Source organism: Lagopus leucura, unplaced genomic scaffold (genome assembly GCF_019238085.1).
Source record: "Lagopus leucura isolate 7727_CA_CO unplaced genomic scaffold, USGS_WTPT01 Super-Scaffold_100015, whole genome shotgun sequence".
NCBI classification, from domain to species: Eukaryota; Metazoa; Chordata; class Aves; order Galliformes; family Phasianidae; genus Lagopus; species Lagopus leucura.
In genome coordinates, this window is record NW_024962269.1 from 3,546,331 (window position 1) to 3,562,183 (window position 15,853).

Here is a 15,853-nt window from a genome sequence, read left to right on the forward strand (position 1 = left end):
CTGCAGGACATGCTCTAACTCTATGCGGGGAGAAGCACGTGAAGGACAGCGGCGCTGAGGAAAGGCGGGAGGGAAGCACAACCGCTCTGCCGGGTTCGGCCCCGAGCACCGCCTGCGGGCGGGCGCGCTCCGCCCCTCTCTGGGCAGGCGCCGGCCGTGAGGCGGCGGCAGACAAGATGGCGGCGCCGGCGGGGCAAAGCGCGCTGCGGCGGCTCTGCGGCGTCGCGCTCTTCGTGTCGCAGCTCTACGTCCTCTCCGGCCGCGGTGAGCGCGGTGCCCCGGCCGGGCTGGGGAGGGCAGTGAGGACGGGCAGGGCGGGCCCGGCGGAGCCTCAGCGCGGCGGCTGCCGCTCTCGGGGTGGTCGGGCGGGGCCGGGGCTGCTGGCGGGGCTGACCTCAGACGCGCGGCCTGGAGGTGGGCGGCGGAGCGGTGCCCCCTGACGCTCACCGGGCGGCACCGTTGCCCGGGCGCGGCCCCGTGCCGCAGCTCCGCGTGAGGAGCAGCTGCAGTGCGCGGTGCGAACGCGGCGGGAAATGAGCGGTGAGAAAACAAGGCTGAGCTGGAACATCAGCGCGGGTTGTCTGAAAGGTGTAAATCACTTCTGCTCGTCTTTGATATTTAATGTTTACATCTTATTATTTATAAAATGGGAAACCTGACTTACATTTTTATTATTATTGCACTTTCCGTGTTGTTTTTTTTTTTTTCTCTTTTAACCAATGTGCTGAAATCAAACCGTTCCTGGTGCACTTTATTCTAAAAATACCACTTTCTCCTTTTTTTTTTTTCCCTCTCACAGCAGGATCTTTGATGGCCACGAAGCATTCACAGCCACAGTCCACATTTGCAAAAAGCCTGACTTCAACAAGCACAGACGCTCCCTACTTCAGGGCAGCAGGTACAGTGTGTTGCTGTTCCCTGTGTTTTAGCCCTGTGGGTTTTCTCCTCCGAGTATTGAGGTTACCAGTAAAGCTCTTCAGTTCTGTCTTAGAAACTTCTGTGTTCTTTTAGAGAAGTTGTAGAGCATCATATCAAGAATTACTCTTCAATAACCATAAGAAATGATTTGTGTTATGCAGTTAGAAAACTTGTTCATATAAAATCTTAAAGTTAAAGAGTAGTTCATGTGTTTTATGCCTATGATGGATGGTGGAAATTCTGGAGAGACTTCAGAGTTCTGCAAGAAGTTGTTACTGCTCCCAGTGCAATTAAACACAGCTTTTGCACATCCCTGAGGGTACGCAGAGGTAAGTGTTTCAGACAGGGAGTAAATTAAGAGGTGATTCTGAACACATGTGAACAACACATGTCTGTGAGCAGGTCCATGCTGAGTGTTGTTGTGCTGGGCTGTGCTGTCCAGTGCAGAACTTCTCAAGATCCTTGCAAGTTGCTCTGCTATGTCATATAGTATAGATTCCGCACGTTGCAAATTAAGGAAAGTCCTTTATATGGTATCAACACACACGTATGTATTTGAATATGCATGCTTCAAACTAGATTGCTTTTTTAAATTAGAATTTTTTTATAACTTCATTTACATATTTCATCTTTCAGAAAGTACAGAAATTCCAGCTTATGTGACTAAGTGTCCAAGCAATGGACTTTGCAGTAGGTTGCCACCAGACTGCATGATATGTAACACAAATTATTCCTGCATATATGGGAAGCCAGCCACTTTTGATTGCAGAGTCAAACCGCATGTTCATTGTGTTGTAAGTAACCTATTATTTTTAAAACTAATTTTGAGTAATTTAATTAAACTGTGACATCTTGTCATGAAATATCTGTATATTTTTAAAAACTTCTTACATATGCAGTTTGTTAGGTTATCATAGGCAGGTTATCAGTTTTTTGTGATTGAGCTGCAGGCAGTTGGTAGAGAGTCAGACCTACTCTTCTCTGCTTGCCTTTCTTGCTTTGGATCTTGTTATGCAGCCACTGATCGATTGTGTTTAATTGGCGTGCTGACCAATGAGAACTGAACCGGTTTGAGAATGGGGAGGCTAATGTCTGTCAGAGGTTGAAACCGAATGAGTAAGAACAGTCAATTTGGCAGCAGCCTCATTTGGAGTAGAGGAAGCAGTAGTACTAAAACTGTGTTTTAATACCTTTGTCACTTTTATCATGTTGATTTTTCTACTGGATATGGAGGTAACAAAGAGCAACTGACGTTTTGCCCAACATTTCTATCTATGAGATGCAGTTTGATACTGAAAGCTGACCGTTTCTTGATTGCTAATGAAGTGGTAATGCTGTCCTTCTGTAGGATCAGAATAACCATGAGCAGGAGAACTTTACGATTAACATGACGTGCCAGTTTTGCTGGCAGCTTCCAACAACTGACTACGTGTGCACCAATTCTACAAACTGCATGACGGTTTCCTGTCCCCGGCAGCGATACAATGCCACTTGTACAGTGCGGGACCACATCCACTGTCTGGGTAATGTGCCGTACCAGGGATTTTGTGAAGGATTTTTCTAAATGGCTTTTTAATGTTGAGTCAGCACAGTGATTGTTTATGTTGATTACAGTAACAATCTGCACCTTGATCAATCTATTGGATTTTTTTTTACAGTTGCGTTTTAATTTTTGTTTATAAAAGTGATAGCTAACTGCAAACATTGTTTTTCAGGACTGTTGTATACCTTTCATGTGAGGGAAAATTGGTCTTTCTTTTTGTTAACTTTTATGACTTAAACTACTTTGCACAACATTAATAGAATCAATTTCAAACGTCTCAGGATAATGGAAAAAGTCACACTGGTGTCACCCCACTAGTTTAATTTTTCCCTGTTTATTTGTTCATTTACCATTCATGTTTTCTGATGTGAGACAAAGTTTGATGGTTTATGGAGGACTGTAAAATGTAAGATTTTCTCAAAAATTCTTGTTTCAATCACTGCTAACCCTTTTAGTGCCTTGTTAGAGGAATACAGTGAGTGTGGCTTCATATGTCATTTTCTTACTTATTATGTGATTATTTTTTTTTTTGTCAGTTGCATTAAGGTTCAAACCTTTTCTAACATTCAGGTAACAGAGTCTTTCCAAAGATGCTGTATTGCAACTGGACTGGAGGATATAAGTGGTCTACTGCCCTGGCACTAAGGTATACACAAGAGCTATTAGCGGAACTTAAGCTGACATGAATTAGTGCGAACGCGTCATGTATAAAATCTTTGTTCCACATTATTCAGTGCAGTGGGTAGTTTATAATGGTTTAGAATTTAGAACTTGGAGGCATATGATGACTGAAGATTTTGTATTAGCTGTCTTCAGTAGAGCTTGAAAGAAAACCTTTACCCTACTTCTGCATTGGATGTGCTTTCTTTAGAGTAAATACCAATGATTCTGAAGCCTCGAGTGATTCTCTGAGTAGAGGGGACACGCTTTCTGTATGGTAACAGATGAGCTACTGAAATAATGTAATGAGGTACTGAAGTAACAGATGAGAATGCTGAGATAATTCTGTGGACTTCACATTGTTTTCTCCCCCTTTGTAATATACTTAAAGCAATTAAGGCTGAAAATCATCCAAATAATCTCTTGAATGTAGCTATTTCTGAATTTGATGAGTATCACTGATCATTGTGTACATGGTTTACACTTTTTAAGGCTTCTTTTCCAAGTGTTATAGCTGGAAATGCTTTAAAAGGAAAGATTCTTTAATTTTAAAATTATTAAGGTAGAAAGCTGCATAGCAGTTTTGAAATAAACTATTTAGGTAGCTTTTGACACATTAAGCCATTAGAGAACTGCAACAATGATTTGAAAGTACAGGCAGTTCTTTTGGTGTTTTTTTGGGGGGTTTTTTTGGACATTTTCCAGTAAGTTTTAGAGGTTCAAAAATGATGAATTATGTAGCAACAATCCATATTCTCCAAGGCAAATACATAAGACTGTGATTAAGGACATAATGTAACACAGTTGCCTTCACAGCAGGAGTCATTCCTGCCACCAGCTGAAGAAGTTGGCTCTTGTGTAGGGATGAGTGTGCTGTTTTTATAGCCTATTTTCAAGCTTCTACAAAGTTAGAAAAGTAGAGAAGTTTTGTTTTCATTGCTTGCCATGAATGGAAAAACTGTCGAGTCTCCGGGTGCTGTAAATGTAACTGTAACATAACACAGAAGTAATGAATTGTTTTTATTCGCACAGCATCACTCTGGGTGGATTTGGAGCAGATCGTTTCTATCTGGGCCAGTGGAGGGAAGGTCTGGGAAAACTCTTCAGCTTTGGTGGACTTGGAATATGGACACTGATTGATGTGCTGCTAATTGGCGTGGGCTACGTGGGACCTGCAGATGGCTCTCTTTATATTTAATGTAGTTGTAATTTCCAAGAGGAGTAATTGCTTGGAAAGGGCTCCCTATAGAAGCGTGTAGGAGTCTGAGCCCTTAAGATAGAATAAAGAACAGTTGTTCTTTCTGTGTGGATACATTTTAACGTACAGTATCTGTACTTAGTTTGCCTTTAAATAAGGTAAAACAAAAGGGTGGATCACTAAATTGAAGTTAATTTCCCTTCATTTATGGATGTGCTGCTTTTCTGAGAAAGGTTGATTACCAATATATGTCAATAATGTTTTTTTTCCATTGCGCACTTGCGGGAGGTTAATTTATTTGCCTGAGGGCACTGTGCTTGCTGATCTTCATTGCATTCATCTCTAGCTTTTGCTTCTGACTGGTTACTTAGAAATGGGGCTACAATTAGATGGCTCTGAGGCTCAAAGCTAAATGCAAAATAACCGCAGTACCTTTGAGTTCCAGGATGGCTTTGTTTCGGTTGGGTTTGACCTGTGTACGAGTGGAAATACCTCGTTCTGTGCCAGCCAGCCATCCTGCAGGTCGATCTCCGAGCCGGAGGCGTGGCGGTGTGCCCGCAGCCTGGCCGCCCCTCCGGTCAGCCGGAGCTCCGAGGGGCGGTGGTCGGACGGTTGTTTCACTCAATAAACTTGATGTTGGAGCGGTACTTGAGTTTCTGGTCGGTTGTGCTTTCCGTGAACTCTCCGCCCGGCGGGCCCTGCGGGGCGGTGCGCCGTTATGGCCCCGCCCCGGCCCGCCGTGTGCCACAAAGTGCCGTCATGGCGGCGGAGCGGGAGCGGCGCTTCTATCGGGAGCTGCCCAAAGTGGTGAGCGGCTCCGGGCGGCGGCTGCGTGCGCGGCCTCGAGGGGGGCAGAGCCCTGCCTGCCCGCCGGGAGGTGGGCCGGGGGCTGGCACGGGGCGGCGGGTTTTGTCCCACGGACTTGGTGAATGGTCCGGGTGAGGGGATTGAGTTGCACCCTCGGTGAGTTTGCAGATGGCGCCGCGTCGGGAGGACGCGTCGATCTGCTTGAGGGCGGGAGACCCTGCAAATCCATCTGGGTAAGCTGGATCGCTGTGCTGAGACCGACGGGATGATGTTCAACGAGACCAAGGGCCGGGTCCTGCAGTTCAGTCACAGCAACCCTGTGCATTGCTGCAGGCTGACAGAGTGGCTGGGAAGCTGTGTGGCAGAAAAGGGTCTGGAGGTGTTAGCTGACAGCTGGCTGAGCGTGAGCCAGCAGTGTGCCCAGGTGGCCAAGAGGGCCAATGGGCCAATGGCATCCTGGCTTGTATGGGAGACAGCGCAGCCAGCAGCAGCTGGAGGTGGTCGTCCCTCTGTATGCAGCTCTGGTGAGGCTGCATCTTGAATACTGTGCTCAGTATATATAGGGCCCCTCACTGCATGAAAGACATTGAGAGGGAAGAGCAATGAAGCTGTGAAGGCTCTGGAGCACAAGTGTTATGGGGAGCAACTATGGGAACTGGGATTGTTCAGTGTGGAGAAGAGGAGGTTGTGGTGAGGTGGAGATCAGCCTCTTGTCCCAGGTTAACAGTGATAGGATGAGAAGTGATGGCCTTAAGTTGCAGCAGGTGAGGTTCAGATTGGATATTAGGAAACATTTCTTAGAAAGGGCGGTGAGGCACTGGCACGGGCTGCCCAGTTAGGTGGTAGAGTCGTCATCCCTGGGGATGTGCAAGGGTAGATGTGGCACTAAGGGATGTGGTCTGGAGATGGGTTGGTAGATGTTGAGCTAGATGATCTCAGTGATCTTTCTTCTGATTCTGTTCCATACTCTGGGAAGTGCTGTGCATGTTGGCCTTCTGCTTTTATTTGCAGCTTTTGTAGTCTGTTCTTCTATTTAAAACAGTTGAGCTTGACCTTTATTTTCTTTATTTTGCCCTGTTTACCCTGAAGCTACCTTCAAGACCTGAGGTCTGTCCCTGATAACATGTGCTTCATGTTCTGAAGGGTGTGTTTTAGTGCATCTGTGCTATCTCTGGGTGCATGCTGCTGCATCTTATCGGTGTTACAGTTCTGGGCTTCCAAAACAGCCAGCAGCACGTACTCACCACACAGTTTGCACAGCAAAATCAAACTGCACACTCTGTGTGTGCTGATGTGCCTTTTCAATAAGATACATCTGTCTAGATTTAAGTTTGATGTCTATTTGAACTGTGTTTTGCTTGGAAGACCATGAAATGTGCACCTGGTTCAATGTCCCGAAGTGGGGAGCAGCTGCAGCTGCTGCTGTTCTGCTGGAGTTGTGCACTGATTGAAGTGATGAGACCCCTTTTCCTCTGCCTGGAAATGTAGTGCTTTAGCAATCTGAGAGTAATAGGTTATAACATTAAAATCAAATTTTTTAAAAAGTTACTGAAAAATTAAATTTGAAAAATTATTGAAAAAGATTTCAATATTTTTCCAATTAGCAACTTTATGAAATACTTCACTAAATCTATCTCTAAGAAGAGTGGAATGCCAGGGGGTTCTGTGTAGCAAAGCTTGTGTGCATGTGTTTTGATTGAGTTTGGAGGGCTTTAGGTAATTATTTTGTACCTCAGCAGCCAAGAGATCATAAAACAGAGCAAAGATGGAGTGAGGAACAGAGTTGAGAGGCATGGGTTTGCACCTGTAAGTCAGGTTGCCATGAGAAAAGCAGAAATCCGTCACTAGTGATGGAACGCAATTAATCCTGGTGTGCTGTTAATGGGCAGAGATTGTTGGCCAAACACAGAGATAATTGTTATTTGTAATCTTGGAGTGAAATAGTAATGCAGGATACGTGAGTGGTAGTACAAAAACAAATGTAGAAGCTGTCCTTCTCACTTAAACATCCACAGTGTATTTCCGCCTCCTAGGAACTTCATGCTCATTTGAATGGCTGTATCAGTTCTTCTACTATGAAGAAACTTATGGCACAGAAACCATACCTTCAGATCCAGAATGGAATGACTGTGATTGACAAAGGAAAGAAAAGAACCTTAGATGAGTGAGTAAACGTGTGAGATCACCATTTACTATGTACCTTTTAATTAAGTTGCAAGCTTAATTATGACTTTGTATACTGACTGCAGAAATATACGTAAATTTCAGCTTAGTAAAAACTTTTAGGTTTTGTTTTCTAGTTGTACCTATAAAGTCATTTCTTAAATATTTTGAAAGAAAATGGAAATCTCATGTTGACATTAATAATTTCTGTTGTAAATGTGCTTACTTCTGAAATCAGAAGTGGCCCTTAAGATGGTCTTGGTTGCCCTATAAACAAAATCCCATGTGCATTTTAAGCTACAAGGTGGTTAATTAACATAGTACAAGTTTTCACAGTATAGATTTTATATGAATGCTCAATTTACTGTTCAGTGTTTATTTTCTGACTTTTTATTTTAGATGTTTTCAGATGTTTCAGATCATCTATCAGATTACAACAAGGACTGAAGATATTTTACTGGTAAGTTGGTTAAAATAGTTTCAAACAAGCAAGTGACGTGCAAAGTCAAGGTTGGTTGGTTGAATTCTGAATAACAATGGTATTGACAAAGGTCCCTTCAAGTTACTAGTGTAAAATACATTGATGTAGAAATAGAGGATTAAAATAATGTTTCCATTTAATATTTTTTAAAGCAACAAGGTTCCAATATGGTGGTCCTTATTACTGCTCAGACACTTGGACTGATAGTGTCTTAAAAATATGATGTCTCAGTAGCAAAGCTTCAATTTATTATAGTCTCTTGTTTCTTCTTGTCCCATTTATGTACTCAAGCTACAGAACTGGAATTGTCTTTTGCTTGCCTCAGATTACAAAATTAACAAGAAGAATGGTTGTGTGATCACTATAGGGAGAATAAAGTGATGCAGTATCCTCTTTTCCTTATCTAAAAGGATTTTTAGGTGGCCTTTTAAATTACAGAAAGATACAGGAGCTGTGAAAGGGTTTGTGAATGCACCCGGTGAGGAGTTTTCTCATTCAGACAGGGAAATGCTTGTTTATCATAACCTGCTGTAGTATCTGTATGGGAAATGAAGGCACTTCCGTGGGGAGTATTTCCAGGGTCAAAGTGCTGGAAGCATCCATCCCGAAAACTTTTAAGCGTTCCATCAAAAGATAATTGGGTGTCATTTAGTTGTAAAAGAGAGTGTAAGCCATTATAACTATTATTTTAGTGATGTTGAATACGCTGTTTCTTAACTAGATAACTAAGGATGTTGTTAAAGAATTTGCTGATGATGGTGTCAAATATCTGGAATTAAGGAGCACTCCTCGAGAAGAAAATTCCACAGGTATAGTCTGTCCTAGTTGTTAATTCCTAAGTCTGATGTGCTTTAAAGCTCAGTTAAGACTGTGTTAATAACAAGGCACGTTAAATTCAATTGGATCAACTAAAATATACTTTAAATGTAGAAGTAAAATGTAGTGATGTGAAAATGTCATTTTATTGTTTACTGTTAGATTTTTGAGGAAAAAAAAAAAAGATGCACTGGTTATAATTCTGTTACCCAAGAATTTAAGTTACTGACTTTAGTAGGACATTTGATTCCTACTCAGTAGCTAATACATTTTATTTTTATTACTCCATTTCTTTTAATGTTATTTAATAGAAAGACATAAGAAAATTGCTTTTGCTACATTCTGATTCATAATGTTATTTTACTTCTCTGAGATGCTTAGAAGGAGGCTAATTAGTACTACGTGAATTAGAAAAAGGTGGAGAAAAATCAAAGGTGCAAAATGAGCAATGAGGCGAGAGAGCTGGGTCTGCAGTGTAAAAAAAAATAAATTAATTCACATATGTTGATTCCAAATGTGTACGTGTGTTTGTAGGTATGACCAAAAGGATGTATGTTGAAACTGTACTTGAGGGTATAAAGCAGTGTAAAGAAGAAGGCTTGGATATAGATGTAAGGTAAATGAGCCCATGGAGTGCCTCTGTTCAAGGTTTTGTCTAGTCTGATGCTCTATCATGGTTTTCAGAGAAGTTTACAAAAGAGTATGGAAAAGAAAATTGTCTAAACCAGATAAAATATATCTGTATATTTTTAAATTAGCATGTCATTGACTAATAAAATCTTTCTTACAGAAAGTCACCTTTGTAATGGAATAGAAAGATATTTTATATGCAAATTTAATTTTTCATCTTCATTTTTACCGATAGAGAATGAAGCTGGGTGCAACTTCTCTGCTTTAAATCTGTTCGTTCTCTGCAATGTTTTCAGGAAAGGCAGTGTTTTGAAGGAAATGCATTAGAGACTCTATTTCAGAGCCTACATTCTTTGCAGATGCTTTTGCTGGATTAGCTCTACAAGCAGCCTGCAGTAAAGGAGAGGTAGTTAAAAGGATCAGAAAAGTTTTAGAAGGTGTCAGTTGTTGCTTATGGACTATGAATCTACATGCCTGTATAAAAGATTCTCAATAGCAACCTGTTAGATTTGTTTGTGAGAGTTGAAGGTTTCTTATTTTTCATGTGTGCCTCTCCAAGAGGTTGCTCTCCTGGTACTGCAGGCAGCAGAAGAGCACTATATTGTATTGTTCCCTGCCCTCCTTCTCTCCATGGCTACTGCAGTTCACAAGCTATTGTATTTATCCAGTTGGTGTTCCTCTGTGCTTCAGTACCTTCATTCTCTGAACAGTTTGCTGTGCAAATGCTCTCTGTCGTCACCCATGAAGGAGGTGAAGTGCTGTTCGTGTTGGTGTGAGATTTGTTGGTCTCCTGGTACTCTGGCTTGTTTTACTGAACTTGTACACTTCTCTCCAAGATTATTAATAGCAATAAATAGAAGAGATGGCCCAGCAGTTGCTAAGCAGACTGTTAAACTTGCTGAAGAATTCCTTCTTTCCACTGATGGGGTTGTAGTAGGACTTGACCTCAGTGGTGATCCAAATGTAAGTTTTTGTTTTGCTTTGATCTGTCCTTGAAGATGACTATTTAATGTTGTGTAGCAGAAGGCAGTTCCAAAAATACTTTGTTCTTTTAAGGTTTTGCCTTACGTCTGTTGCTTGTTTGAGTTAATTACTCATAGTTTTGACACCATGTTAATCCCTGTTGCTGTAAGGGAAAAAGGCACTCTTAACAAAGAATCAGAAGATTATAATGCTGAAAGAAATGCTGCTGCTTTCACTGGAAAGCAGTGTTTATCTGGGAAGTGTCTCTTACTGAATTGTCCTAGTTGTTACAGAATCACAGAATTGCAGGGGTTGGAAGGGACCTCCAGAGATCATCGTGTCCAACCCCCTGCCAAAGCAGGTTCCCTACAGCAGGTCGCACAGGTCGGCATCCAGGCAGGTCTTGAACATCTCCAGAGAAGGAGACTCCACCACCTCCCTGGGCAGCCTGTTCCAGTGCTCCGTCACCTCACCTAAAGAAGTTCTTGCGCACATTTGTGCGGAACTTCCTATGCTGCAGTTTCCGGCTGTTTCCTGGAAACGGATAGGTTAGTTAGGCTAGATGGGATAGTTAGGCTGAGTTGAGGTGAACTAAATACTATAGCAAGTCTGCACGAGTGTAAGTTTTGATTAGTTGCACCAAATGGTCTTTCAATATTAAGAAAGCAAGAGTATTTGAAGACAGCTGTTGAGTTGAAATGAAATAGCTCTAAGTGATAGTTATGGAAAGGGTATCAAATCAAGATGTGAGTGATCAGTGTTGGGCATCAGCTGAACTACTGAGGTATAGCTTATTTGTCAAAATTGCACCTGTATAGCAGAACGTTGCCTGCTGTGCTGTAATGGAGTAGTGGCAAAAGGAAAGTTAGTCAGTGTAACTGTAGTGGAGCTAAGTATTTTGGTATTGCTAGACTTCTTAACCATATAATTAGAGAATTCCTGTAAAACTAGATGTAGAATGATGATGCTTTTCTATCTTCAAGGCAGGGCATGGTCAAGATTTTTTTGAACCCCTCTCAGAAGCAAAAAAAGCAGGTCTGAAGCTGGCACTGCATCTTTCAGAGGTAAGTGTGATAGATGTTGTCATAAAACTGTTCGTACTTTTCTATTTTATTAAGGAGGTTTTTGCAACATATTCCCACATATTTATCTGAAAACATATTACTGTGTGATCTGGTTTTTGCTTTGTTTAGGGGCTCTCACAGTGCTTTTAACAACTGTGTGTAACAGATGTTGAAGGACACCTTGACAGGGTACTTTTGAGACTGAAGAATGCAAAGCTGATTTGATGCCTCTGACTGAAAGCACTTAAGAATTTCAAATAGTGATTATCTTTTGCATATCCTTTTAAGATTATGGCTTCTTTGTTTAATAATTCAAATTTGACAATCACTGTCATACCTTATTGCTTTCTTCAGAGGTTAGCAGTGCAGATATTTAGCCTCGTGTACGCTGTTTCGATTAGATACGCTATGAAAATAGAAGTTGAGCTCAGTTGTGATCATTTATTACGTTATTTTATGCTGCTTTAATGGAATGTAAAATACATCTTCCCTAGATTCCAAATCAAGAGGAGGAGACGAAAATTCTCCTGGGCCTGCCTCCTGACAGGATTGGGCATGGAACGTTTCTCAACTCTGCAACAACTGGCTCAGAAGAATTAGTGCCACTTGTTAGACAGAATCATATACCTATTGGTAAGGAAACAGGAAATCACTCGGTAATCTCTGAACTTACGAATGTCGCGCATACTGCTGATTCAGTAACTCTGATTTGTCTTTGGTGGCTGCCACAAATATGTAAAAAATACAACAATTGATGTCCCTGATGAAAGCAAAATTAAGTCATAACCCTTGGTTACTGTGAAAGGCTGTGTGGTGTTTGTGTGTGCTTTGCAAGGTCCTTATGTTTTACACACAGCAAGTAGTTAAGAAAAAAATGGCTACTGTGGGCTCATCAGAAGATCTTATGAAATATTTGAAGCATTGAAAATTAAGAAAGCAATTGATTTCAATTTTCGTTTAGAAGGAAGCACGCCCATTAATGTGTGGAAAGCATTTTTTAGTATTATATATTTGATTATTCTGTTTTTTTTTCCTTAGAACTTTGCATGACATCAAACATCAAAACTCAGACAGTGCCCTCCTGTGACAAACACCATTTTGGATACTGGTACAACATTGGCCATCCTGCTGTGCTTTGTGTAAGTTTTTTAACCAGGTTCTTAGGGCAAAACTAGAGTCGTATTGGAGTATGTCTCCTTTCATGAATTAGAGCTGAGGTGCTAACTCATTGTATGTCATTACAGCCTATCATCTGCTTACAGCAAATCATGATATTCCGTCAGATAAATGTTTGTAGTAGAAACTGAAATGCTTAACATTAATCTTTTTATTGAAAGCAGGACATTTCCCTATGTAGATTAAATATAATCAGCAAAGTATGTAATGACATTCTTAAATATTTTTATATGGACGGATTTCACTTAAGCAAGGGTGGAATCACTGTTTTTAAGCTTGTGCTTATATCCTAATTTATTGTGTTGAATAAGGCTTCTCAGATTCTCTTGAATTCTCTCTCCACCTTATGACGGTGCCAAGTACATGGCAGGATTTTACACTCTACTATCCTGCTGGTTTACCCCTTAGACTTTGTAGCTTTGTGCAAGCATGTGTGTATTTTTAAGCATTATGCTTACCATTCAAACAAGCATCAGTCCTTTGTTTTATTATATATCACTGAGTTTCAAAAATAGATCACAATCAGATTATTTCTGGGATTTTGAATTGTGGTAAGTCTAGATAACCAGTGGTGTCATGTCACATAGCAGTTTGCTCATGCGTGCCAATAAAAAAAGCAGCAGAAAAAGAGGTACTATGGTGTCTTAAATTTAATAAGATAGAGTTAGCAGTCTTCTCTGAGGGGGCACAAGGGCTCTAAGTTAGAAATAGGAAATCTCATTAACACTTCAATAATCCTAACTTGTTTCTTTTAGATAGACAATCTTTAGACTGCTTTCAGTCATGTTTTTAAGATGCTGCCTTCAGTACCTCAGTCTGTAGAAATTATTTGAGCTGACGCTGTCAAAATGCAGAGGGTGAAACAGTTTCTTCCCTGAAGATTTAGGAATACAGAATTTGATGTAGTTTACAAATCTGAGAAAGAGAGGAGTGTGGAGATGATGCGTGCAAACTATGTAAATATATGTATATTTGATGTGCTTAACGGGCCATCTTTCCAGCTATGTTTATAGGAAATAGTATTTTCTAGGTAATATATGTTATTTGTTATGATTTATGTTTGAGAAGTTTTCTTGTGTGTTTGAGTAATTTATTAACTGTAAGTGAAAATAGGGCAAAGTAAGGATGAAATGATACTTAATGGATGAATCCATCTTCCAGATGGAAGAACTGGAGTAATATGTGAAACACATCGAAGTAAAACTGTTTTGTAATGTGTGGTCAAAACCCTTTAATTAATTTAACTAATTTAAACTTTATTTTTCTTCTGATTTAACTCCAGACTGATGATAAAGGCGTATTTGCAACAGATCTGTCTCAAGAATATGAACTGGTTGCAAAAACATTTCATCTGACTCGATCGCAGATGTGGGATCTTTCCTATGAATCAATCAACTATATCTTTGCTTCAAATGTAGTAAAATCAAAGCTAAGGGAACGCTGGTGTAAACTGAAGCCGACTCTGTTTGTTTAATCAAACGACTGCTCTAAACAGCTTAGGTACATTAGCTTAATTAGTTGGTTTTTTTAATCGTTCTTTTTTTTTAAGACAAAAATCCCTGGCTTTAGCCTTTTCCAGATATTAGGCTTATAAATCTGGTCCACAAACCAAGCCATTGTAAAAAGAAGACAGACGTGCATCCTTTTGGTAGCAAAAGTGAATGTCCTTGCATGGTTGGGAAGGGCCTTAAATCAGTGATTAAAGTTTCAAATATATCATCATGCAGTGTCTCTAGTTGATAGGACATTAAAAATAGGACATTAAAAACTTGAATGGAATACATTGTCTTATTAGAAACACTGGAGGCTGAGAATAAAGGTACAATTGTTAGGGTTCAAAGGCTGCCTGTTGGCAGCATTATGCCAAGCCGTGTGGATATGGGTTGTGGATTTTTGTTTCTTTGTATTGTTTTCAAACAGAAGTTTTAAGCAATTGATTGAATGTGAAAACAACCTCAGGGAGAAGGAGATATTTGTCTCAAGGGACTTGAATGCTGCATCTGCTTCTGTTGGCGTACCTGTATGACTGAATCCTGCTGTGGGTTCTCCAGTGTACTGGCAGTGCCTATAGGTACACTCAGTACTGATAGTATTTAGACAAAGATTGGAATCTTGAAAGCCTTAGCAAATGGTGGAATACTTGGAGGAAATGGTCTAATTCTTGAAATGCTCTTTCTAATTTCTATCTGTTTATTGTAAAAAGCAATAAAAATGCTTTGAGTGTTAATGTTTTAAAGCAATTCCATTCTGTGTGTGTGTGTGTGCGTTTGAGATTTAGAGGACAGGAATGTGTTGCAGTGCAGCCTCTGTCTTCCCGGCAGCACTGTGTTTGTTGTGACAGCAGAGGGTGCTGGTTCATTCAGGCTGTGAACGAACATCTGCATATGTATTGGGATACTGAGACATCAAAGTATGTGTGAGCAACTATGTGCAGCTATGTTATATTCTATACTGGGGAGCATTGGAAGTATCCCAAGGGAAGGTATTTTCTACCCAAAGGATTTTTGTGTTGATTAATTACATGAGGAAACACTCTGGGCTCTGCAAAAAATCCTGAGTACCGATGCAACACAAGCTATACATGACTTCTGTTTTGGTCTTGTTTTGTACAGATTTGGTGTAAATGATAAAATGATCACCAGGTACAACACTGACAGGAGATACAGGAGTATCTTACTGCGAAGTCGCAATTAGAAATGCCGCACACACACACAAACACAAAAACATGAAAAGGAATCCCACCAAGAGAGAGCTGGGTAAGGGGAGAACATCGGAGTTGTTCAACAGTCAGTGTGGTTGCATGAGGTTTCCACACAATGTTTTCCAAGCGCAAAAATATTCCTTTTAGATATGGGAAAAATTAAGTGAAGTAGAATGGTGGCTTTGTATTTTGTTATCTGGACTCAGTAAGATCTCACCAGAATTCTCAAAACCGCGTGCTTGTTTATTCAGAGGCAGTATCTTAAGTTACTGAAGTTACTGTTCAAATAGATTTGCTGGTTACATTATCTTGTGGTGCCTGCTGTTTGTCTGACTTGGTTCTTTCTAAGGAAACAGCTCCTTGGGTACAAGTGTTTGGGGGTTTCTTCCTTGTTTAAAAAGAGGAAATAAAAAGGAAGAAAACCTGTTTAAAGACAGGTTATCCAGCTCTCTGGCATGTTACAGTTAGCTGTATCTTAATCCCGGGATAAATGGACCTATGCTTATGTGAGATAACACTATTGTAAGTTTTCTAATATTTTTGAGGTTACGGCCTCCTAACAACTCCTCCTAATGGTATTTGGTTTATTTGCAAAGGAGAGCTGCCAACTAGAAGTTCACTTTACAGCTGTCATCCTTGTTCATTCTATCTGTCGAGTGTAGAACTTCAAACACGAAATAGGATTTGTAATTAGTGTCTGGGATTCTAGTTTCAAACTGTTAAGTGTTACACA

At 40.6% G+C, this 15,853-nt stretch overlaps 2 protein-coding genes across 3 annotated transcripts; both read left to right on the plus strand.

Annotated features, from left to right (window-relative positions):
• The first annotated feature begins 175 nt into the window (after positions 1-175).
• TM2D3 (TM2 domain containing 3) lies at positions 176-4,966 on the plus strand. Of its 2 annotated transcripts, none has more exons than XM_042875814.1 (6): positions 176-264; positions 800-898; positions 1,555-1,712; positions 2,267-2,441; positions 3,032-3,107; positions 4,154-4,966. In XM_042875814.1, the coding sequence occupies exons 1-6, from the start codon at positions 177-179 to the stop codon at positions 4,317-4,319; spliced, it is 762 nt and encodes a 253-aa protein (XP_042731748.1). In that variant the 5' UTR covers position 176; the 3' UTR covers positions 4,320-4,966. The 2 variants fall into 2 exon arrangements, with proteins under 2 accessions (XP_042731748.1, XP_042731749.1); XM_042875815.1 differs by having other exon boundaries at positions 803-898.
• Positions 4,953-14,655, plus strand: ADAL (adenosine deaminase like). The gene is made up of 10 exons (XM_042875816.1): positions 4,953-5,126; positions 7,160-7,290; positions 7,689-7,749; positions 8,492-8,579; positions 9,121-9,202; positions 10,053-10,179; positions 11,163-11,243; positions 11,738-11,876; positions 12,282-12,382; positions 13,702-14,655. Exons 1-10 carry the CDS (start codon positions 4,953-4,955, stop codon positions 13,891-13,893), a joined length of 1,176 nt encoding a protein of 391 aa, XP_042731750.1. The 3' UTR covers positions 13,894-14,655.
• Positions 14,656-15,853: the final 1,198 nt, after the last annotated feature.